The sequence below is a fragment of the Beta vulgaris genome, chromosome 9 (genome assembly GCF_026745355.1).
Source record: "Beta vulgaris subsp. vulgaris cultivar EL10 chromosome 9, EL10.2, whole genome shotgun sequence".
Taxonomy (NCBI): Eukaryota; Viridiplantae; Streptophyta; class Magnoliopsida; order Caryophyllales; family Amaranthaceae; genus Beta; species Beta vulgaris.
Window position 1 is genome coordinate 18888636 of NC_079210.1, and position 26964 is coordinate 18915599.

General features: G+C 36.1%; 1 protein-coding gene across 2 annotated transcripts; it reads right to left on the reverse strand.

Moving 5' to 3' along the window:
- Positions 1-10420: 10420 nt before the first annotated feature.
- On the reverse strand, positions 10421-14534 carry LOC104903186 (BTB/POZ domain-containing protein At3g22104). 2 transcript variants are annotated; one of them, XM_010691182.4, is made up of 4 exons: positions 14392-14534; positions 14063-14143; positions 11181-12278; positions 10421-11076 (listed from the first exon to the last, which is right to left on the reverse strand). In XM_010691182.4, exons 1-4 carry the CDS (start codon positions 14524-14526, stop codon positions 10621-10623), a joined length of 1770 nt encoding a protein of 589 aa, XP_010689484.3. In that variant the 5' UTR covers positions 14527-14534; the 3' UTR covers positions 10421-10620. The 2 variants fall into 2 exon arrangements, with proteins under 2 accessions (XP_010689484.3, XP_019107375.2); XM_019251830.3 differs by having other exon boundaries at positions 14487-14514.
- Between the last annotated feature and the right edge of the window lie 12430 nt (positions 14535-26964).

Below are 26964 nucleotides of genomic sequence, written 5' to 3' on the forward strand. Positions count from 1 at the left end.
CTCACAATGCAACAATATAAACTTTAAAGGCATGAAAAATAATGCAGACACTTTTTATAAAATAATAATACTCAAGTGTCTTAAAAATTTCGACTAGCTAAAATAATTCAGACAATGTAAAAAAAAAATTCCGGACTATCTAAAAAAAAAAAATTTCAAACCCTTATAGAATTCGAAAAAATATTTCGACTCTTTAAAAAAAAAGTGGGCTTTTTTTTCAAAAAAAAATTCGGGCCATAAAACAAAGATTTCGGACTCTTTTTTTCTTTTTTTTTTAAAACAAAAATTCGGTCCTCTTAACTATATACATATATATAGTAATATATATTTCTATAAGTTTCCAAAAAGAATAAGTAGGAACAATTCTAAGAGTTTCTTCAAATAACTAGTAAGCTAGTTAGTTAATTAGGCGCCTATAAATTTTGAAAATAACCTAAAACTCCGATATCACTTTGTAACACCCCGATAATTCTCTCTTTTCAGAAATACCTTTATAATATAAAACTTAGAGAATTACCAAAGTATTATCGCCTGTGTGATAACGTATCGGCTTATTCAGAATTTTGCAGCGGAAAACATATAACTAAACTTTAAACTTTATTATAAATAAATAAATAAGTATTTAGAACAACCAATCTAAATGAGTCCACTCAAACAACATAATAAAATATGCTATTATTAATGCAGAAATTAAATATACTAGTTATACATTCTCTCCATTCCAAATTCCCAATAATGCACACCTGCGAACCTGTAATGTCAATGCTATACTGAATCTGCTCACCAAAATGGATTATTACAGGATCAATTAGGCAAAGCCATGATCACACACACAAACAAAGCACATAATAAGCAAAGTTGAGTACTACATACTAAACATAAGCATTCCTAACATGATACTAATAAATAACGTGCATGGATAAATAATAGCATAGTCATATATTAATCTGCAAATAATTTTAACTGAACTAAACTCTGAACATCTTTTTAATACTTAAATGGAATAGTTATTGGAACTGAGTTGACTTATCTACTAATTCCTTCATTAAGAGCACGAAATACGGGCGCGACTCCATATTCCAGAATGACCTGCGATATCGAGGAACTTTTGAAAATAAAAGAGGGATGGTGATCAATTCATCTCCCAGAAAAGCCATGGGCTACCACCATGTACTCCAACCCTTAATCTCCAACTCTAGACGTGCACCAGTCTAAAGTCTAAAACTGTTCTTGTTACACTTTATGTTAATTATCAATTATCACTTGTTATTACATACATACCAGCAATACAGGAATAATAAACAAGCAGTCACAACTGTACTTCTTTTATCTTAGGATTTTATAAGTGATCACAACTTTCAATCCAAAACTTACTTTCTTTTTAGTCTCAACTTTCTTATTTGTTGAACCTAGCGAACAATAATCTTACCTTTAAAAAGGCATAACTTATCATCTTAACAAATAAGGCCCACAGTCCTCACTAGATAGTGAAAAATAAAACTTGTCAGGGAATACATGAAAAAATGATTCAATCTCTACAACATATATTAATTCCTCATGCGAATTAATAAATAAAATTCCCTTCTTCATGCTTGCATCAAATATCCCATACAAACATACAATCTAGTACTCATAATAAATCTCAAATCAAATGCTTACACATAGGCATAAAACATGTAACCAATAAAACACTAGAAATCATATATGAACATATTAAATTCCTATACATGATACTAAAATTCTTTCTACTTAAATCATGATACTTATCACATAGCACACAGATATGTACATACCTTGTGTAAACTAGTCGCCTACAGAATATTCTCCGCCTAGAAATCAATATAACCAAAATCAATACTCTTAAATAAAAAATACAGCAAATTTAAAATCCCCTCTAAATATATTCAAAAGTTGATTTTAATTTCAAAATTTCAATTACTTTTAATTCATAGCATAGTACTACCATAATAATAATTAAAATTCTTAAAACTCCATAAATAAAATCCTTTCTGAAATTCCAGCAACTTCAAAAATCATAAAACCTTCTTTAAACATATATAAACATGTTTAAAATCATAATCTAAATCAATCTCATAGTATCTAACATGCTACTATGGTTCTCTAGTAATTAAAACCCTAAAAATTCATGCTTTAATGGTTAAAACTACAATCGAACCATAATAAACCAATCTGAATTTTTATTCTTATAATATAATAATAATATATATATATATATATATATATATATATATATGAATCAAGATTATTTATTAAAACAATAAATTAAACCCAATAATCATGATTAACATTAAAAGAAAACATAAAAACAAGGAACCTTTGGGGGGTAGTATTGCTGGGCTCCATAACGAACCTTGGGGCAACATTTGTCCGAAGCCTGTATTTGCCACTAATTTTTTTAGGAGACTGAGCTATGCCAGCGTCGTAACGGAAAGAAATGATTTGAGAAATAAAATGTTTATAATGGGCTGAAGTAAAGGTTACGAGTTTTCCACTCATTTTGGAATTTTGTTTGTTTTGTATTTCTTCTCTTAATTTGCAGGTTTGGTGTTGTGAGCTCGGAATCGGATGTGAAGCAAGATTATGATGTTGTCGAAGATTAAGGATTGAGTTTATAGTTTAGATAGTCGATCAGGAATAATTATTGATTTCTCATTGTATAAATATTTGGGAATTTAGTCGAGTTATTAGTGTAATTAAGGATATTTTTCCGCTACGATTTTATTTAGTTAAGAGTTAATTCTAGTTTATGATGGTTGAGTGTGTTTTATTAGCACCTCAAAAGAGCGTGTTGTTACACTAGGCTTGTTCCCTGCAGGAGGAATGGGGAGTCTACCATCATCAATCATGTCTTGAATGGCAATTTTTAGTCTGTAACAGTCCTCCGTTTTATGACCATTCCCTCTATGGTACTTGCAGTAAGCATTCTTGTCCTAATTTGGTCTTTCCTTACTTTCTTTCGAATCGGGAGTTGGTCCAATGGGAAACAAAGCGCCCTTTGAATTGAGGCGATTGAAAGCAATGGCATACGACATGCCTATTGGAGTGAATTTCTGTCGTACAGTCCTCTGAAAGGTTCTTTGGGGTGCCTCAAGAAGGCTCACCTTTCCACCTTTAGAAGTGGATCCGTAATTGTTCTTCTTGTTAATATTATTGCCCTTATAACGATTGTTGTTATTTTGGATATTTTTTCAAAAGTCATCTTCGATTTGTACACCTATGTCATATAGATTTGTGAAATTATCGATACCCAAGTATATGAGATAAGTTTTGTATTTGGCAACAAGTTGCTGACGAAGATGCAGACGAGCTCCTTGATTGTCGGCAGGTCTGGAGACCATATAAGCAGACTTTTCCCTCCACCTATTACGGTAGGTGGTAAAGCCTTCATTAGTATCCTGCTTCAATACTTCCCATTCCCTTAGTGAGGTTTGGATTACAGTGTTATATTCATATGGCTTCATGAACTCTCTAATAATATCACCCCATGTTTCAACAAGTTTGGGGTCTAGGGAGTAAAACCAGAATTGACAGGCAAGGTCCAACGACATCAGGAATACCGTTGGATAAAGTTCAGGGTCCACAGACTTAATGATTATAGTGGCCTTGAAGTTCCTCAAGTGATACTAGGGATTGTCAGTAGGCTTGAACTTAGGAAAGTCACTCGTGGAAACCTTTTCAGGTAGTGTTCCCTTGAATTTGTTGTTCTCATCCAAATCGAAGTAGGATTCCTTATTGGTGAATTTTTTAACAATATTTTCCATTTGTTTTGTGAATCCAGCATTTTCACGACTTTCAACTTGGTGTAGACCGAGAGTGACTTCCTCTAAGTTCTTAGCCATTCGTTCAATGATATTAGTCAACTCAAGAACCTTTTCATCACCCATCCTTGCTTCAACAATGAACCATGTTTTAGCTGGTGGAACAGATCTAGCCTTTCACGAATGTAAACGAGCTATCAGAAGTGTTTTCTTGATTTCCCTGTTTGACAAGGAAAAATTGAATTAGGATTCACTCCCAAAAATGAATATGGTAAGAAATGGAAAAAAAAAACAAACAAAATATTTTCCAAAAGGTCTTTTTAATTTGTTCGAAACTCCTTCCAAAAGGGGAGGATATTTATGGAAGGAAATCTTGTGGAGGGAAATGGATAATGATATGTATCAGATATTATGGACAATTATGAAAATGAATTTATTTTATGGAGGGAAATAGATAATGATATATTGGATGTTATGGATATTTATGGAAATGAATGTATTTTGTAAAGGGAAATGGATAATGGTGATATGGCAAGAGTCTGTCACTAAACAAACACTAGTACAAAAAAGGCAATTTTCGTCGGATGTGAGGCGCCTATTTGCGTCGGACTGTGGTGCGACGCCAAAGCCCTCGACGCAAATGACTCGGAAACGATCTGCGTCGTATGCGGAAACGACGCAGATGGTTCAGCTATTTGCGTCGCACTCGTATACGGTGCGACGCAGATGGCTATCCCAACCCAATTTAGAGTAGTGCAGAGGGTAATGTGCGTCGCACATTGCCTAGGGTGCGACGCACATTAGTGATTTGCGTCGCACCTCGGGCTATGTGCGACGCAAATTACTATTTTAATAAAAAAAAAAAATTTTTAGACCTACAATATACTGCAAAGATGATTCTCGAACAGTAGAAGAGTAGAAGATTGAAATCGAAACGCAGATCTAGAGTAGAGTAGAAATTTCAGAAAGACGCAAAATTCAATAATTTTATAATTTACAAGTCCAACACAAAACATTAAACCACCAAAATTCTATAATTTACAACTCGAACACAAAGTAATATAAAAAATCAGAGATCTAGAGTATAAAGACGCAAAATTCTATCAATTTCCTTCCATTTCTGACGAAGAAAACTTCCAGAGAAACCAAGAAAAACAGATCTGCAAATGAAAGTAAGAAAAAACAAGTCAATAAAAAATCAGATCTAAAAAGTAAAATAACAGAAGAAAATAATTTCAGAAGTATAAAACTCGAAGACAATGAAAAAATGAAAAAATTAGATCTAAACAATGTAAAAATGAAAAAAACGAAGGAAAAAATTAGATCTTTTTTCTCGCTTACAGAGGAAGAAGAAGTGCAGAAGGGGAGTAATAAATTAAGAGGACGTGAAATGCGAGTGGTGGAAGAACCTTCATCGGACTAGATCTGAAAAATAAACGAAAATTTAAGATCTGAAAACACGAAATGAAACGATTAAACAAAGAAAAATAAAGAAAAAGAAAGAAACCTGATCGATTTCATCGGTGCTTTCGATGATGAGATGATCTATTTCCATCGGTGCCAAAGAAAAAATGAAATGCGAACGAACTTCGAACGAACTTCATCGGTGATTTCATCGGTGCTTTCGATGATCTACTTCGAACGAACTTGTAAAACTGAAGCGAACGAACTTGTAAAACTGAAGCGAACGAACTTCTAGTGAAAGAGAGAGAGGGGGAGAGAGAGAGAGAGAGAGGGAGAGAGAGAAAGAAGCGGCTGGAAGATGTGCGTCCAACTGATTGAATTTTTAGGTTAAGAGATAGAGTGAAGTTTTAGGTTAAGAGGGCGGCCCAACTAATGTGCGTTGCATGGGCTTCGGGTCCGATGCAAAATAATAATTTACGTCGCACACTTGGGCACGTGCGACGCACATTGTTTGATCATTTGTGTCGCGTGCTTCAAACTGTTTGACGCAAATTTTCTTTTTATGATCTGGACCCATGTTGTGCGTCGCACTTTTCATTGAGTGCGACGCAAATAGTATTTCTGCGTCGTTTCCGTGTTTATGCGACGCAAATGGGGCGATGCAAATTGACCTTTTTCTACTAGTGAAAATGCAGTTTATAGAAAAATAGGAAAGAAAAAATAATTGTTGTATTTTTTTTTTTGAAAGAAAGAAAATAAAAGGAAAAAAGTGATGGGTAAGTGGTTGGGAGGATAGGAATATCCGACTTTCTCAAAAAAAAAAAAAAAACAAAACAGAACCATATACCTAGATGAGACCTAATGATGATATAACTCCAAAAGAAAACTAAGATTCTTTTTTTTTTAGGTGAAGTTAGACATGAGATATTTTGAAAAGTCAATGACTCAAATACACGTATATCACACGGAATTGATCACCACATTGCCTAAAGTGACGGAAAATCGAGAGATGCACAACAATACGCCACGTAGCAAATCTGTGTGTGGCATCGTGTGGTGTGTCTGAAGCAGGACCACCGCGTCAGGCGCATCCTCATGCGTCTAGCATGTTGAGCCCACCCTCGTTTAGGCGATGTCTTGATAAATTTGGTATAATTACAGGATGCAAAGACCGACACACCAATTATATTGATAGTTTAGGAGGCACTAAATTTAAGACGCACCAATTGACGCAAACAGTGTTCAAAAGACCAATTTGCATGGGACGAAAAGACTACGTGTCACGTAGCAAATGCATGCGGGATCTGCGTCTGGCGCATGAGCCTTGCGCCAGGCACAACTTAATGCATTTGACGCTTTATTTTGCGGCATGCAAATTGGTAAATTGACGAATGTTCGGGCAAAAACGACGATCGTTTTTAGACACGATTTGCATTTTTTTAAAACACAATGCATATTAATATGTGAATAAAATATGATTAGACAAGGATTGCAATCACACATAAATGTCAAATAACATGGATGCAGAAGTTCTCAACCTAACTTCAGTTCTACATTCAACTATTGGTCAGGTTTAGATTAAGGTTCAAAGGGTCCATAACTAAGAGGTTAATCCCACGCTTCGTACCCCTGCTTAAAGAGGTGGCCAAGTGTAAGACACACTCCAGTCTCAAGTCAGGAATAAGAGAACAATGCCATGGTTGGGTAGGTTTGCTTATGACTAAGATCCAACACTATCGCTCAGGAAGCTTTTTGGAAGGACAAAGCGCAAACCCCACGGTGGTGACCTCACACATAGAACATGTGTTAATGAGGCAAGGTAGATTGTCCTTATGGTGGTTGAACAATAGCCATCCATATGCAAAATAGTATATCACTCAAAGGCATAAAATAAGAATGAATCGTATTTTCAAGTTTATCCCACTGATTTTTTTAAAAAAAAATAAAATCCTCCCCAGTGAAGTCGTCAAATTGTAGGCGTGGAATTTTCAATTCCTTTAATTCCTACACGTGATATGAGCGCATTTATTTGACTACCCCATTGTTAAGGTTTTATTAAAAAATTATTTTTGAAGTCGCCAACAATTCTTTAAAGGAAGACTCATAAACCTAATTGGATATTGAAATGGAAAGGACATTTTAGGGACTTATCCAATGTAGATTTCCCCGTCATGACTTCATAGATGATCAGCAACCAAAAATTGAGTCCAGAGGTGAGGGTACAACATAGTTAGGAACTATGTTGCCCATTATTGGCCTCTACTAAATATCGATACATAACAGACTTTATACCAAAGAATAATCATATAATGTTTTAATACACCCTAAAAATATTTAGTCTAAGTCTGTTCAAGAAACACATAAAAGACTAATTTTTAGTAACATGTTATTTAACAATCAGATTACTGGGTTCCTAACAGGCTGACCATATTATCTGATTTAGTTAGAACATTTATTTAGGTCTTGAATAACAATAAATATAAGGTGATAAATATTGAAATCAGGCATGCATAGAACAATTATATAATAACATGAATATTATAAGTATACAGAAATAAAAGAAAAAGGGGTTAAAATTTACAAAGAGACGTGATTATTAATTAAAAATCTACATCATGACGAGAAACGGTTAGTAACTTCAATAAAATAAAATATCTCAAGGATCTTCAGGCTTATACCTATGCAGTTTAGACCGGAGAGCGTAACGACCTTAAGTCATGCTAAGCAATCTTGGAACCAGGAATATAGTATGAGTAGGAATAAGAATTGATTAAAAAGATTGAAAGTGCTTGAGTGTTTTAAGTATTCGAAGTCTATTTCGGAGTATTCGAAAGAATTTATGTTTGCAAAAATAATATAATTCGAAGTTGCTTCTGATTCGGGAAATCAGCCCGTATTTATAGGCAAATAAACGTGTGCGCTCCACGCAAGCCCTGCGCCAAGTGCAGGCCTATATGGCAGGCGCAAAGACACACGTCAGGCGCATATTGGCGCACTGACGTGGTCCACCTAGTTAAAACTCTACATGTGGAGACGCATTTTTGAAAAGATAAAGAAGTATCTTGCGTCTCACACAAGACTTGTGCCAGGCGCACGACTCTGTGTGAGTCACAAGTACACGTGTCAAGCGCTTATTGGCGTGCCTGACGCGATCTGGCCAATGTGTTGGACGTACGTGGCGCGTTGAGCGCAGCCGACGCGTCTGGTGCATAATCCGGAATATTCGCTTTTTTATTCTACGCGTGCTTTTAAGATGCCATTTTTATCCCTAAAAATCAGGAGATCAAATTTTACGGGTTGAAAATCTGATTTATGTTCTAAAAGTAATCAAAAAAATTTATGAAAATATTTATTAAAACAATACATATCCAATTGGGCTTTAAAAATGGACATAAAATATTTTATGGGTTTAATTTGCAATTAATCATTATGGATAATTAAGTGGACTCTTATAATATTATTTCAAAACACATATGGCTTGGTTATTCGGACTGCTTCTCCATTGGCTAGTGTCAACTAATACCGCAGTATATTTTATCATTGGACCCTTAAGGGGAGACACAATTATGTGTCTAAACAAAAAAGGATAGATTAAAAAAATTAATGGAGTAATATATAAAATACTTCATCCGTATCAAATTAAATGCAACAGCTTCTAAACACAGATGTTTTAAATTAAATGCAACACTTTCCTTCTTTCTACTTTTGGTAAAGATTTTGAGTGTGAAATTACACATATACCCTTACTAAAACTAATTAAGTGCCCCTTAACCTAACCTAACCAACATTAATCAACCAAAACTTCACCCTCTCTCTATCTCCAACACCCACCTTAACCAACATTGACCACCCTTTTTCCACCGCGACCACCAAACCACCACCTACTTTCACCAGCACCACCTTACCACCACCTCGTTTCACCAGCACCACCTCACATGACCACCAACCAACCACCACCAACCCATCGCAACAACCACAAAACCACAACCCAAATACCACGAAACCACCACAGCACAACCCAACCACCAAAAAACCACCACTACACAAAACCACGAAATCACAACCTAACACCGAAACACCACGAAATCACCACCGCACAACCCAACCACCATCCCATAAGCCATAAAACCACCAAGATGAGAATCCTAACCACCATGGAACCGTTCATCCACCACAAAACCACCATCAAACCACGAACTCAAACCCTAACCACTATAAAATCAGCCACTCACCATGAAACCCTCATCCCTCCGATGATGGGTGGTGGTGGACACATCAGGAAGGGTCGCCAGGGTGGGGTTCGAGGTTGGATATCGAAGGGGGTACGAGGGATGGGGTTCGAGGTCCGAAATCGAATGGAGGGGTGCACAAGGGTGGGGGAGGGTGGGGGGCCTGTTGGTATGTGGGGGTTAGGAGCGCGGGGTAGGAGAGGGTGGGAGACTGATGGGATGCGAGGGTTAGGAGCACGAGTGTGGGGGCTGCGGGCTGGCAGGGGTGGGGAGGGGGGCGCTGAGTGGTTGCTGGTAGTGCCTCGGTGGTGGTGGTTAGAGTTGGCCCCACTTTCTCTCTCCTTATTAACATACCAATATGTTATTACTTTTTGTTAATCTCACCTTAAGAAATTTTGCTTAGAAGTCCGTATCATCCCAATTGTTGCATTTAATTATATTTGACACGGAGGAAGTACAAATAAAGTATTATCATATGAAACGACTATTAAAACTAAAACAATAACCTAGCCGCTCCCTACTCTTTCTTTTCTCTCTAAAACACTACCCTCCTTTACATGGATGATTTCATCCATAGTAATCCCCTTTTCCCCTTTTACTTTCAATTTTTAGTTCATTTTCTTGTTTTGTTGAATAAATTAGCATCTATTTATGAGATTTCTTCAAATCATGTTATGAGGTTTTTAATCTCTGTTGTGGAGATCTCCTTTCCTCCATGTGAGTATGGTTTTTTTATTTTTAGATATGAGAAATTGTTCTCATTGGTTGAAGTTCGAGAATTAACATGAAGGTATTGGAATCTCGGATGCGATTACCAGGGCTCGATCAACAATGCTCTTACAAAACTGTGTCATAATGATAGACTTCATCATTTGCTTGATTCTGCAAATACAAAAGGGTTGCGCTGTATTACTCTATTATGGTTCATTGTAGTTTCTTCGAATGCAAATTTGATTTAACCTTGTTTGATTGTATCTTGTGTTTCTTTAATATCTCGTGTAGATGGTGTTTGGCCTTCAATTAATAAAAATTTCTTCTTCAAAAAAAATACAAATGAAGTATTAGAATGTCCTAGATATGTATCACGAAGATTTCTGTGGCGAGGAAAAAAAATTCAAAGACTGAAATTTGATCTGTTACGCTGTACATGAAATTTTGGTGGTTGTGCTAAAACTTTAATACAATATTATCTGTACTTCTCTGTGATATTATGAGCAGAGTCTAGGCAATGATTTGGCGTTAATATTGTTGGATGATTTTGATTTCATCATTTTGGCCACCTGAGTTTGCATTTTTTCACACACTTTCTCCAATTCGGTCACTCTGCATTGCATTCCTTGTAAATGTGCTCTAATATTCTCGTTCTCGGTCATAACATCGAGTTTTCCAGCATAAAGCACAATCTGCTCACTTGATTCATCATTTCGACTTTCGGCTGCACTTCTTCTGGAACTACAAGGGAATGATAAAAGTGATTTCGGGTGATTTCCATCGTAGAGCAAGCTTTTAAGCTTTGTTTGCTGACAGAGAAGAGCTTGCACGGTGGATCTTGATGGAAACTTGGTGTTTTTTGAGAGGTGAACACAGGCCTCTGGTGAGAGCTTCTCGTAATTCAATGCAGAACAAATCTTAAACGTTTCTTCTTCAGATAAATCAGTATGGACCTACAGACAATAAATCGAGTCCAATTATTGCCAAAGTTGAAAAGAAACTGCCATACTATATAATATGTTAACATAACAATTAACAAGGAATCAAATGCAAATACCTCCAAGTACATATCCATGGCATGGTACATATCAACATAAGAGTCTCGAGATGAGTCGGGCAATGCCGTTGCAAGTGCAATAAACATGGAAGGTTTTAAAGATGGATCTGGAGCTACTTCTGCCAAATACAAGTCCAGTAAGTGGGCTACTCTGATAATTCGGTCATTTGTAACTTTACCAAGAAATGATTTCAGGAACCTCAAAACAAGGTTTACATCATATAAATAGTTCACTCCTAGTGGAGATGGAACGAGGAGATTATCCAATGTCGCTTCATCCATTCTCAAACCAATCATGCATTCTAATCTACTCCTGATGTATTTGTTTATGTTCAAGTTGAGCGAGATTCTTAAAATCCCCATTAAGTTCTTGTAAGAGACAGAAAAATGATCGAGAGAACATAAATTGTTGATAACCATCTCGATTATTCTGCACTTCTTATCTAATTCAGCACCAATAAATTTTGATTTCTGGTAATGAAAGAGGAACCTACTTATGGTCCCATGATCCAATTTCCGACAAACCATTAAATTGACTGCCATTTCAAGCAAGTTCTCATTTAGAACCAATAGATCTTCAAACCACCAAATTGCTCGAGAGCAGCTTGTTTTCAAGCTCTCGGTACTCCGTGAATCACATGAAACACGAAAGCCAAAGCTCTCAGGGGAAGAAGTAGATTCACAGGGACTGGTTTCGGCAGCCAATGCCAACCTCCGTACAAGATTATCTAAGCATTTCTTAACTACACCAGAAGTCTTGATATCTGTAGACAAATCTTGGTTTTGCTTTAAAACCAACAAAAGATCAGACCAAGTCCAATGGGTCATCTCTTCAAGTGATTTTTCAATCTGCTCTATAAGATTCTCAGTCCCAGACAGAGATTTGGTCATTTCCATATAATAAGCTGCAGAATGGAGGAAGCTCAAATGCCCCGGACTTATTTCAATGCTTCCATTGTTGTAGCAAAACCTTGCAACGAGCTCAAATATTTCTGCTCCTCCAGGAAAATCATGAAATATCACTTTAAATGTGCTCTTTGTAGATACAGATTTGCCAAATAATCGGCTTAATCTACCTGAGTAGTAACATATAAGTTTCTGCAACACCAAAGTTTTTGTGACATGTGATTAGATGAGATAAACACACAATATAAGAGTATGATGTAGAAATCCTAGAAAGAATTTCACAGGAACCAGCATTTCGACTACCGAAAAAATGAAGTTTATACACCACCTGCAGTCTAAAAGGGACTTAAAGAGCGGGGAACCTACATTGAGGCAAAGAGTGTCAGTTGACACCCCAAAAAGAATCTATATTTCCACTGGGCCACTAAAATTAAACGAAAGAGTGCCGGTTCAATTCTGCAACCCCAAATTACTGGTCCAAAAACCTACAACTAACAACCTAGAATTAAAATTTTAGTGTGACACTGATCTTAAAAAGCAATAGCGAAAGGTCATTACTCGTTATACATCATAAATCTTGTGCATACTAAAGAAGGTGCGTGTTAATTGTCCTATAGAAGAGGGTACGTGAAGAGGGAGACAGCAATGAAGGTAATGAGCACAACCAATGATCTCTCTCTTTGTTTTTTTTGGCAATAATCTATCTCTCAAAAGTAGTGAAAAGAACAAACAAAGCCATCAACATTTAAGCTTTTATTAGTAGTTTGAAAACTACCGTACAGAAGAGGGAATAATATTGATGACATTCGGTCCCACAACACTGCAGTATTGGTGAATATTCAATGACGGACAGCTTATACAACAAATTTTTGAAAGCGAAATGCATAGCCGCATTGAAAATGAAAGGTTAGGGAATGCAATATGCACTTGAATAGATTCCAAATCTTTTAGGGAGCGTTTGGTTCATATAGTGGTATGGGTTTGGAATCAGAAATGAAATCAAGGTGGTATAGGTTTAAAACTTGATACTTAATACAATGTGTTTGGTTTTATTTGAGATTTGGGAATGGATTTTTTTTTTCTTCTATTTGATACCTTGAGGTAATGGTATGAGCCATATCTACCTATCCCTTTGGATTTCTAAACCTAATACCTTATAGGTTTGAGGTATTAGTTTTAAATTTTTAATTTTGTAAACAAACACTAGGTATGAGTTTTGCTCATTCTAAACCCATACCTCATACATTCTAAACCCATACCTCATAGCAGAATCATATGAACCAAACGGTAAACTAGTGAACTTTGAAATGTATACATCCTCTGTTCCAAAATAAATCCAACACAGAAAGAAATAAATAAAACGTAGGGAAGGACAAAGATTAAGAAGGGAAGGAAGATAGAGAGATTTAGAAAGAAAAAACAATGTGATGAAGAGAGATAGACTAGCGAAAGTGGCAAATAAAATAAGGTTGCATTTAGTTTGGAACGGCCAAAATATTAAATGTTTGAATTATTTAAAAAGCGAGCTAAAATTTTACAACAGATATAACGTTACAATTAATCATACATGACAGTAATGAGATACAGATTATCCTCTTGTAAATTACATATAATTTCATTTTTGTTACAACTATTTAAGATCGTCTACCAAATGGACCGTTGGTGTAGTTAAACAACTGAAGTATCACAGTGAATTGAACTGGAAGCGCCGAAATTGAGCTAAAAAGCTTAAATGTCATAAGAAAACTGAACTAAATTGTTTAATTACAAGAAACAGTAGTAAATCTAAGGGGAGGAATGACAGAATTGCTGAAATGAAAAAACCCATCTAGCTGAAAATAACTACCTTTACGAAACGGCAAAATCAGAGCAAATCTTATAATTAGATAAATCTTAAACCAAAACACCCCAAAAAGTAATTAAAATACAATTAAGAAAAAATAATAAAGCTAAAGATAAGAAATTAGAAAGATTACCTTATCCACCATGAAACCACCTTCACCATTGACATCCACCTCAAGATCACAACAGATATTTGTCATCAAGATATAGAATTCCTGAAGTAAGTAGAGTATATTATATTATTCTTGTAGACTTCGTTTTTCCCTAATCAGAAATAACTGTGGTGCTGAATAGCCAACTACAGATAATGGTGCCCTTTGATTTTTGTAGATGCTTAGTCAAGAGACTTAGGGAAGCAGTTGGTTCAGAAAACAGAATTACATTACAAGGAATATAACGACATAAAATCGAGGATATAATATAGAATTGAAAGAGTGTTACAGTGAGAAGAAAGAGAAAGTACCGGAGATGTAGGTAATACTAGGGACGAACGATAAATGAATAAATAAATATAAAGAGGCGGAGAGAGGAAGACGTTTGAGGGAGGGAGTTGTGGACCTTGTGGTGGTTGTGTGCCCACTACTGCACTGTCTGACATTCCTGCAACAAAACTTTGTTTTTGCTTAAAAAAAAACTTTACTTTAATACCATTTCTAAATATTTTCACGTGCACCAATAATCTAATTCAATCTACGGACATGTTCTCTTCGGCATAAAATAATTGAACTGAATTAAACTGAATTGAACTGAACTGAACTGAATTGATCTGATCTGAACTGAACTTAATTGAACTGAAATGAATAGTGATATGTGAGAGTAAAAGTATTGTCAAGAGCTGAACTGAACTGATCTGAACTGAACTGAATTGAACTGAAAATAAGCTGGGGAGAACAGGCCCTACGTGTATATCTATTATAAGAAAATTTCGCCAAAGATATACTACCTCCGTTTCATATTAATAGTTACACTTTCACTTTTGACACTATTCACAAATTTCCCTTTGACTATCATTTGTGAGTTATGGTTAAGAGAAAATATAGTCATGTGGGGTCTTGTTTGATTCATCTTGATATGTAGTTTTAAATATCGACTTTTTATATTTTTTTACAAATACAAAGTTAGAGATATAAAGGCTCAAAGTAGTGCATCGGCATGCGTGAAAAGTGTAAGTGTAACTATTAATTTGAAACGGAGGTAGTATGTTTGAATTTTTTCCTTAAATAATGTAAAAGTGGGTTTTAATTCCAAAAATATGCCAAAAAAAAAATTCCTGCGTACCGTCCATGTAGGACGGCACGCAAGATTTTTTTTTTCTACTTAAGTAAAACCGCTACTTGAAGTAAACAGCTGAATTGAACTGAACTGAACTGATTGGAGCTGAACTGAACTGAACTGAATTGAATTGAATTGAATTGAATTGAATTAAATTGAATGTAATAAATATATAAATAATATTTAAACAATAATAATATGAATATTAAATAATAATTATAATGATAAGTAATAATAATGAATAATAATAATAGTATTTTGGATATTTTTAAATAATAGTTATAAATATATAATATTAATAATCATAAATTAATAATAATAATAATAATTAATGATAATAATGATAATTAATAATAATTATTTTATATTATTTGTATTAATATATTAATACTTGATGATGATATATAATAACAATAATATCTAAGAAGTAAATTAATATTACTATTTTAATAATTAGATTTAATAATGTAATAATATTTAGTAATAAAAATAATGATTGGGTTGGACCGCGAAAATTACATCATAAACCGTCTTGATGCGATTTGATTGGTTTATAGGCTAAAAAACGTGGGTTTATTTGTGCTTTGACCTAAACCATGTTCCTCCTAATAATAATAGTAAATAATGAGTAAAGCTATAATAAACAACAATAATATATAGAAACAATAATAATAATAATAATAATAATAATAATAATAATAATAATAATACTTAATAGTAATGATATAAAAATAAATAATAATAATAACAATAATAATAATAATAACAATTATAATAATAAGAGTAAGAGTAATTAGTAAAATAAATTATACCAACATAATAATAATATTTAACAAAATGGTTATAAAAGAATGGAGCTGAACTGAACTGAACTGAACATAACTGATTGGAGCTGAACTGAACTGATTGGAGATGAACTGAACTGAACTAAACTAAACTAAACTGAACTGAAAATAAGCTGGGGAGAACAGGCCCTAACTGTTATGAAACCAATCAATAAACGTCTTATTATGCAACTGCATCAATGCTCTAGCCCCTTTTCCTGGATTCTGATCACGCAACTCCTTCATATGTTCATCCAAGTAGGGATGGACTTGTACCATATGCTGCAATACAAATAAGTGTGCTTGTATCCGCATTTCAACGAGAGGTACAATCATTTTGGAGCAAGTGTACCTTTACCCTCGAGTCTGCCCTCGTGTCGAGATGTAGGAAGTCCAATAGGATCAACATTACTTAAGAACTCGGCCACAAAATTACCGACCTCTTCACTCACAATCCCCTGAATAATTCCTTCTGGTTGCGCTGGATTCCTTACTTTATCTTTCAAAGAGCCCATATGTCTCTCAAATGGATAGCACCACCTCAAAAACACCGGACCACATAGCTTAATCTCTCGAACTAGATGTACAACCAAATGGACCATAATGTCGAAGAAAGCAGGTGGGAAATACATCTCAAACTTGCACAAAGTCTCTATCACGCCAGCCTGGAGAGCATCAAGCTTCGACGGTTATAACGTTTTGCTACATGTAGTATTGAAAAAAGAACACAACTCTATTATGGTATGTCTCACGTGTTTCGGCAATATCCCTCGAATTGCAATCGGTAAGAATACTTGCATCATTACATGACAATCGTGAGACTTCATACTCGATAGCTTCAACTCACCGTCTAAGGTAACAAATCTTTTCATGTTCGATGAGTACCCTGATGGAGCCTTAATGTTGTACAGAGACTCGCAAAAAAGCCGTTTCTCAGCTCTAGATAGAGTGTAGCAAGCCGGAGGCAAATAGTTCTATCATCACCGACCCTTCTTGAATTTCCTCTTTTTTTCCCTTTCCTTTTCCTTTGCCAGACACTTTCTCTTTTTTCTTTCTTTTCTTAGTGTCCCTCTTTTGAGCCCATAGCTCTGGTCAAAGCCCCTCACTTTCCAGGTACAGTCGCACTCCTTTGCTATCCTTTGTCTTATGTGGAATATTCATAAGTGTCCCCAGAATTGGGTCACATACATTTTTCTCTATGTGCATGACATCAAGACAATGTCTAACCTTTAGATCCTTCCAATATGGAAGTTTCCACATAATAGACTCCTTTTTCCAAAGTCCCTTACCACCATCACCCGCTCCTTTGCCGAATATCATTACAATACCCTTGACCTGATAAGAAACCTCAACACCAGTCAATGGCCTACGAGCAACCCCTTCCTCAACTGTTCCATCGAATGCCTTCTTCTTATTACGATAAGGATGGTCGCGTCGAAGGAACCTTCGGGTCCGCATATAAACTTCTTTGTGACAAGTGGAAATGTATTTAGATTCTGTGTCGTCGATGCAAATGGGCATGCTTTCTTCCCTTTGTTCTTGTACCCGGATAAGTTCCCATAAGCGGAAAGTCATTAAGAGTGTATAAAAGCATGGCACGCAATGTGAAACCTCATCAGCATGTGCATCATACACAAAAACTCCTTCATCCCACATTTTTCTCAAATCATCAACAAGTGGTTGGAGGTAGACATCTATGTCGTTTCCAGGCTGTTTCGGCCCTGAAATAAGAATCAACAACATGATGTACTTGCATTTCATGCACAACCAAGGAGGCAAGTTGTAATAACTAGAAGAACCGGTCATGTACTATGGTGAGAACTAAGATTGCCAAATGGGTTCATCCCACCCGTACATAGGCCAAGCCTCAAATTTCAGTCCTCGCACAAAGGTCTTATGCAGACGATTGATACCTTTCCACTCAGGAGCATCAACCGGATGTTTGAGAAAACCGTCCTTTTTCCTTCTTTCTACCTGCCACCTCAAGTTCTTATCATCTTTCTTGATTGAAAACATGCGCTTGAATCGTTGTATAATCGGAAGATACCACATCACCTTTGCTGGAGGTCCTTTCTTATCACCAACCCCTACGCGCCTATAACGCGACTTCCCACATCGAGGACACTCATCCATTTCGCATATTCATTTCGATATAGCACACAATCGTTTGGACAAGCATGTATCCTCTGGTACTCCAAACCGAAGGGACACATCAGTTTCTTCGCATAGTAGTTCGACTTGGGTAGTTCATGGTCGTCCGACAACATATCACCAAATGCTTGCAACAAGGAAGTGAAAGCTGAGTCACTTATACCGGCTTTCGTCTTGATGTTAAAGAGTGTTATCACGACCGTCAGCTTGGTGTACCTCGTACAACCGGGATACAACGGTTTCCGAGACGCCTCGTCCATGCACTCAAACATACGAGGCCGTTTCCCAGCATGATCATCCACACCCCTCCATCATCTCCTCGATATGGTCCCCATCATCATCATCATCATCCTCAATATTCTCATATTCGTCCTCGAGGTTCTTGTCATTCTCAATGACATCAAATTCACCTCTTTCATGCACATCGTTAACAACGCATTCCCACCATCATATATACCCTCCTCACCGTGCCAAACCCATACATGGTAGTCTTGCCTAAACCCACGACAAAGATATGCTCCCTCAGCACCCAATGTTACTAACCATCCCACATTGCCACAATCAACACAAGGACAATAAAACCCCTCAGTTCCCGTTGCAGCCTGATGACTTAATGCAGCATCACAAAATTCAAATACCCATCCACGAATTCACTCGTGTCACGACTACCATACATCCATGCACGATTCATTTCAATCACAGCCTCTAATTACACACAAGCAACAAGTACCTCATGTCAATAACGAACTTATCTACATGATTATAGTTTATATATGAACGATATACATTCAATGAAATTAGGCATGCTTTCCAAGGGTCCTTATCACTCCAACCTAACCCATCCTTAGATGTCTAATCTCACTAGTGAATGTATGTCTTCTTTTCGATTCTACGGAAAAACCGGCAGCATTTCCCTACAGTTCTCCAAGTACACGATGTAGATATATAGTTACTTATATCTACATATGTACCCAGAGAACAAAAGTAGGGAAACGACGAGCCAAGATTTTCCTCTATAGAATCGAAATAAAGACATACATTCACCACCTAAGTGAGATTAAACATCTAAGAACAGTCCCAAACCGGGGACTATTCAAGACTTACTCCTAATGAGTAAGTCTCGAACGAGTATCTAGGCATATGATATGATGATGATGCATATATAGATAGGTTTTGAACAATAAAGCATTTTACATCTAATCTTAATTCAACGATACATATATACATATTTGCACATATAAACCAATTTACACATATAAAAAAATTTACTAATATATGAAATTAAAGAAAGTTAAGTATGAACGATAACATACCAATATCAAGGTCGTTGTAATCACAAAGCTTGTCGGCAACTACTAATGTATTCAGGCTATGGCTAGACTTGCGACTTAACGCATCAGCAACGACGTTTGCTTTACCCTCATGGTACTGGATGTCTAAGTCATAGTCTTTGATGAGCTCTAACCATCTGCGCTATCTCATATTAAGGTCTTTTTGGATGAAGATGTATTTGAGGCTTTTGTGATCCGTGAAGATTCGACAAGTCACCCCGTAAAGGTAGTGTCTCCAGATTTTTAGGGCAAATATTATTGCGGCCAATTCTAGGTCGTGTGTTGGGTAATTGACTTCATATGGCTTCAACTGCCGAGATGCATAAGCTATGACCTTCCCATTTTGCATAAGAACATAACCCAACCCATTCTTGGACGCATCACTATACACATCATATCCCTCATTCCCGTTAGGCAAGGTTAGGACAGGGGCTGATGTTAACCTCTCTTTGAGCGTTTGAAAGGCTTTCTCACTGTCCTCATTCCAGTTAAACATACAATCCTTCTTCATCAAGTTGGTCATGGGATTTGCTATTTTGGAGAAGTCTTTCACAAACCTCCTATAATAACCGGCTAAACCCAAGAAACTTCTTATGTCTGTGACATTCTTTGGAGTAGGCCATTCACTCACGGCTTTGATCTTTGCAGGATCTACTGACACACCCCCTCTGGAGACAAAGTGACCCAAAATGACACTCTTTCCAACCAAAATTCACACTTTGAAACTTCGCATATAGTTGGTTGTCCCTAAGTGTCTGTAAAATGACTCTCAAATGACCCTCATGTTCCTCCTTGCTCCTAGAATAGATCAGTATATCGTCTATGAACACAACGACAAATTTATCGAGGTAGGGTCGAAAGATCCTATTCATAAGGTCCATGAAAACTGCAGGTGCATTAGATAACCCGAAAGGCATGACCGTAAACTCATAGTGACCATAACTCGTCCTGAAGGCAGTCTTAGGTATATCATGATCAACAATCCTCAATTGATGGTAACCTGACCTTAAGTCTATTTTGGAGAACATCCCCGCACCCTGAAGTTGATCAAACAAGTCATCAATCCTATGTAATGGGTACTTGTTTTTCACAGTGACATTGTGTAACACCCCGATAATTCTCTTTTCTAGAAAATACCTTTATAACAACCCTTAGAGAATTACCCAGGCATTATCGCCCGTCTGATAACATTTCGGCTTACTCAGAATTTTGCAGCGGAAAACAACTTATTAAAAACCAACTTTATTAAAACTTATGAAACCAAAAACAATTGTCAGAACTAAACACACCAACTTAAAACTATTGTCTGAAAACATAACTCCTAGGAAAAAACAACTTAAATGTCTAATAATACAAGAGCCTCTCCATTCCAGATTCCCCAATGATATGCATCTTCGAACCTGTAATGTCAATGTGTCTCAACTCTGCTCCCCCGAAGGATCACCACAGGATCAATAGGCAAAGCCATGATCACAAACACAGACAAGCACGTAATCAGCAAAGCTGAGTACTACATATCAGACATAAATAATCCTAAACATGATACTACAAAATATAACTTGCAGGAATAATAATTATATAAGTAAATAATAATCTGCAGACAACTCTACTGAACTAAACTTAAACTAACTTTTTAACACTTAAATGGAATAGTTATTAGGACGAGTTGTCTTGCTACTAAAGATGAAATGGGGCGCGACTCCGCATTTCAGAGTGACCTGCGATATCGAGGAACCTTTGAAATAAAAGAGGATGGTGATCAACCATCCTAGAAAAGCTATGGCACGCTCACCATAACCCCAACCCTTATGTCCAACTCTAGACGTGCACCAGTCTAAAGTCTATAACTTATTCTCGTTTCACTTTACGTTGAATATATTTTATTACTGTGTTGAAACCACAACAAGCAAATAACACACAATTTATAATCACAGAATCATAACAAAATTCCTTTTTATCTTTAGATTAACAAGTGATCACAACTTATCAATCAAGACTCCTTTACTTCTTTTTAACTTTACCAACTTACTTGTTGAACCTAGCCAACATAAACTTTACCTTTATATAGGTATAACTTTACTTACCAAATAAGATCCACGGTTCTTATAAGATAAATAAATAATACTCAAGAATCTATGTACACATGATTCAATCTTACTTACATTAATTCACTCACGAATTAATACATAAACTGACTTATCTGCTTGCATCAAACTTCCATACAAACATTATATCTCATAAACTTCTAGTTTACATGTAGCACACAAGTAAATAACATGTAAAACAATTCCAGCAAATCACATATATGAACAACAGAGTCCTATACATGATACTAATAAATAAAACATCCTTAGAGCATGTTTCTAACATATAGCACGTAGACATGTACGTACCTTGTATAAACAAATCTGTAGGCCACTTTTACGCTCTAAAAGTCTCCACTACGAATTCTCCGCCTAGAAAAAAAAATAATGAATAAATACCTTGAACTAAAAATTTACAGCAACTTTAAAAACGCCCAAACCCTTAAACGTGTTTTAAAATCGTTTTTACGTACAAACTTTCGTTATTTTTAATCCCTAGTATAGTACAACTATTCTAGTGATTAAAAATATTTAAAACCTTAAATACATATTTTCTGAAATTACAGCATTATAAAATTTTATAAATCTTCTGAAAATATATTTAATACATATAAAATTATATGCTAACCAAATCTCATATTATATTTATAATATAGTTTCTAGTGATTAAAAACCCTAAAAACTATAACTTTCATTAATAAAAACTGAAAATAACTTAATATAATAAATCTGAAATTTATTTAATATACATATGATAGCCGAAATATTTTTGCATATAAAATAATTTAAATCATAAACATGCTAAATAAATAATAAAATAATATAAAAACTAATACTTTAATGGAATCTTAGAGAAGAAGAAAAGAAAAAAACAACCACAACAAGGAGGAAGGAAGGGCCGGCGGCAGTGCGCAGCAAACAGAGACCGGGCGCAATACTTGGTTCTTGAAAAGATTTGTGACGTTTCTTATTCAACAAGAAACGTTACATGAAGAAGAAGAAACAATTTTTGAGAGAAAAATATGAACACGCACAAAGAGGAGAGAGAAAGTGTGCCTTGTGAGAGAGAGAGATCACGTGGAAGGAGGAGAGAGAAATAAAGTGTGTAGGGTAAAATTTGAGTTTTTAGGATATTTAAATAGAGGCTTTCCTTTTGGGCTTAGGAAAAGAGATTTTAATAATAAAATTTGATGACTAATAAGATGGGCTCATTAGGACTTTAGTCATCAAATATCCTTTCCCTTTTTATCACTTTTGGGCTTTCGATTCCATTAAGCTTTCTTTTCAAATATGCTTTTAATATTAAACTCTTATTAAAACATGCTTAATTAAAACATTACAATTTTATTAAGCTATGAAAAATATTTTTAGTTGACTTTTAAAATAGTCAACCCTTTTTAAAAGTCAAATCATTTTCCAAACTCATTTGGATTTAAATATAACTACATAAATACTTTAATATATTTATGAAAATCCTTTAAAATTGTGGGGGATTACAGTCTACCCCCTTAAAAGAAGTTTCGTCCCGAAACTTAACCAAAACCCTCGTACTTTCAAAATTTGAACTCAAATTTCGAAAACTTTTGAAGAAAGGTAGTGCCTCTCGTGCACTTTCCCATTTTTAAAACACTTGTGTTACTTATGAACACTTTTCTTATGCGGAGACTCTACTTCTTTTGCACTAACATGTGCAAATTGCCCACATAGGCATACATATGCATGAAAATCTCATAAAAATAGACAAAAGCGCGAAATTTATCGCATTCTACCCCCTTAAAGAAAACGAGTTACGCCCTCGTAACTCACCTCAAGGAATAGATGTGGATACTTTTTCTTCATATCCTCTTCGGCTTCCCACGTTGCCTCTTCTGACTCGTGGTTAGACCAAAGAACTTTGACAATATGAACATCCTTGTTGCGCGTACTACGCACTTTCCTGTCGAGAATCTTGACAGGTCTTTCCTCATATGTGAGGCTACTATCTATCTGAATCTTTCAGGCTCTAACACATGAGCTCTCAGGGATATAGCGCTTAAGTTGGGAATTGAATACATCATGCATCTTTTCAAACTCCATTGGCAATGCCAATCTATAAGCTACTTTCCCAATGCGCTCCAAAATCTCATATGGGCCTACATATTTAGCACTTAGCTTGCCCTTTTTCCCAAATCTCATAACGCCTTTAGTGGGTGATACTTTCAAGAATACTTTATCACCTACAGCAAACTCATCTTCGCGACGTTTTAAATCTGCATAACTTTCTGCCTATCTTGCGCAGCTTGAATTCGAGCCTGAATCAATTTGACATTCTTGACGGTCTCCTCAATAAATTCAGTCCCCAAAACTATATTTTCGATAAAGTCATTCCAGCAAATGGGACTTCTACACTTCCGTCCATATAATGCCTCAAATGGTGCCATCTTTATACTCGCATGGTAACTATTGTTGTAAGAAAATCAATCAAATCTAATTGGTCCTCCCAACTTCCTTGAAAATCAATGCACAAGCTCTCAACATATCCTCCATAGTCTGATTAGTCCTCTCAGTCTGACCATCGGTCGCAGGGTGAAAGGCGTACTCATTTTCAATGTTGTCCCAAGGTTTAATTGGACCTTTTTCCAAACTTAGATAGAAATCTAGAGTCACGATCCGAGATAATGTCCTTTGGAACTCCATGCAATCTCACTACATGCTTGATATAGGTTTAGCGAGTTGCTTCTTTTTCCATGTCTCCTTAATAGGTATGAACATGCGGACTTGGTCAGTCTATCCACAATAACCCAAATGGTATCATTTCCACTCCTCGTTTTGGGTAAGGCAGTCACAAAGTCCATAGAAATAGAATCCCACTTCCATCCAGGAACCTCTAACGATTGAACTTTCCCCATGGGTCTCTTATGGTCTATCTTCACTTCTGAAGGTTAGCACTTAGAACATATTCAGCTACCTCTCGCTTCATGTTGGCCACCAATAGATCACCTTAAGGTCTTTATACAGCTTGTCACCCCCAGGGTGCACAGAATACGGAGTATTATGCCCTTCGTCCATAAGACGTCTCTTAAGTCATTGCACTTCTGTGGTACACACCACCTCCCTTTAAACCTTAGACTCCCATCATCATGAATCTTGAAGTCTACTTCCTTCCTTGCTTCATTTTCTCCTTATCTTGTCTAGATGTCATCCCCGACTTGACCCTCAATGATCTCATCGAAAACTGACACTCCCAAAGAAAGATTACTAAGTCTAGCCTCACTTTCCCCATGATTTAAAATTTCTAGATTCAACCTTTGCATATCTCTACACAACTCCTCAGGGACTATCAAGGTACTCAAGCTATGACTCGATTTCCTACTCAAGGCGTCAGCAACCACATTTGCTTTCCCCTCATGATACTGGATATCTAGATCATAATCCTTAATCAACTCTAGCCATCTTCTTTGCCTCATATTCAAATCTTTTTGAGTAAATATGTACTTCAAACTCTTATGATCTGTAAATATCTTACAAGTTGCTCCATAAAGATAATGTCTCCAAATCTTCAATGCAAACACTATGGCAGCTAACTCTAAATCATGGGTAGGGTAATTAGCCTCATAAGGTTTCAATTGACGCGACGCATAAGCTATTACCTTACCATTCTGTTGCAACACACAACCCAAACCATTTTTCGAAGCATCGTCACTACATACCTCAAATCCCTCATTCCCATCAGGTAGGGTTAAAACCGGTGCGGTGGTTAAACGATCCTTCAAGATCTGAAAAGCTTCCTCACACTTCTCATTCCACTCAAACTTGAACTCCTTTTTCATTAAATTGATCATGGGTCTTGCTATCTTCGAGAAATCTCGCACAAATCTCCCACTAGTAGAATAAATGCTATTTGCTGCGGTTAAAAAGTGCCATATTGCTGCGATTTTGGGCGCGCAGCAATTAAACCGCAGAAATATCTACAAATATTGCTGCGGTTTTTAGGCCAAACCGCAGCAATATTATAATTTTTTATCTGGTTAACATGCGTAATATTGCTGCGGATTTTGGCCCAAAACCGCAGCAATATTATTAATTAAAAATAATAAAAGTAATATTGTTGCGGTTCTGGGCCAGAAACCGCAGCAATATTAGCAAAAAAATTTTTTTTTTACATTTTGCCACTAAATTCGAAACTAAATTCGAAAAATAAAAAAAAATCAGTAAAATAGCAAAAAAATCAAAAACTTCCAACAACAAATCGATACAGAGAATGAAACAAACTAATGAAAAAAAAAATCAATAAGACAACTTAACAAAGAGAAAAAAAAATACAGAAAATAAAATAAAATTAACAAAGAAAAAAAAATAACAATACGAAAGAAAATTGAACAAAGAAAAAAATGAAACGAATGAACAAATAAAAAAATGGAACGAATGAACAAAAAAAAATCTGAAATACATTACACTAAACAAAAAATCTGAAAAAATAAAAACAAAAAAAAATCCTTGCGAGTTTGATGGTCGCACTCGACAATGGCCGCGAGTACTTCGATCCTGAGATACATTACACTAAAAAAAGAAGACAGATCTTCGATCATTCATGGTGAGGAGAAGAAACACCAATCGCACGTTCGTGATTCATCGTTTCTCATTTCGGCGATGGTCGACGGTGAGAGTGAAAATAGCGGGCGAAGACGGCGTTTCTCGTTTCGCCATGGTCGATGGAGTCATGTCAGTCGAAACCCACCAAATCCGGAACGCGAAGATGGTGTTTCTCGTTTCGCCATGGTCGATGGTGTGTGAGAGGAGGGAGGGTGAACCACGAGAGGAGGGAGGGTGAAGGTTCGAACGAAGATGACGAGAGGAGGGGCGGTGAACGACGAGAGGAGGGGCGGTGAATGACGATGACGTGAGGAGGGAGGGTGAAGGGTGGAAGGTGAAGAGTGAGAGGAGGGAGGGTGAAGGGTGGAAGATGAAGAGTGAGAGGAGGGAGTCGGCTGTGTGAGAGTACTAGTGAGGAAATAATAAAACCCTAGTTATTAGTAAGGAGCGTTTAGTGAGGACTGAGGAAGTGGAGTGGTGAACGCGTTTTATACCTTTATTTTTTAAATATTTTTTAACAATATTGCTGCGGTTTTTCCAAGAACCGCAGCAATATATTAAAATATTATTTTTTTAATATTATTTTAATATATTGCTGCGGTCTTTGACGAAAACCGCAGCAATAGTATTGGTCAAAAATTCAACTTTTTTTTTAAAAAAATTCTACTGTTACCATATTGCTGCGGTTTTTGGACGAAACCGCAGCAATATCTTTATTTTCTATTTTACCTTTTCTTTTTACGTGATATATTGCTGCGTATGGGTAAAACCGCAGCAATATCACCGCAGCAAATAGCATTTA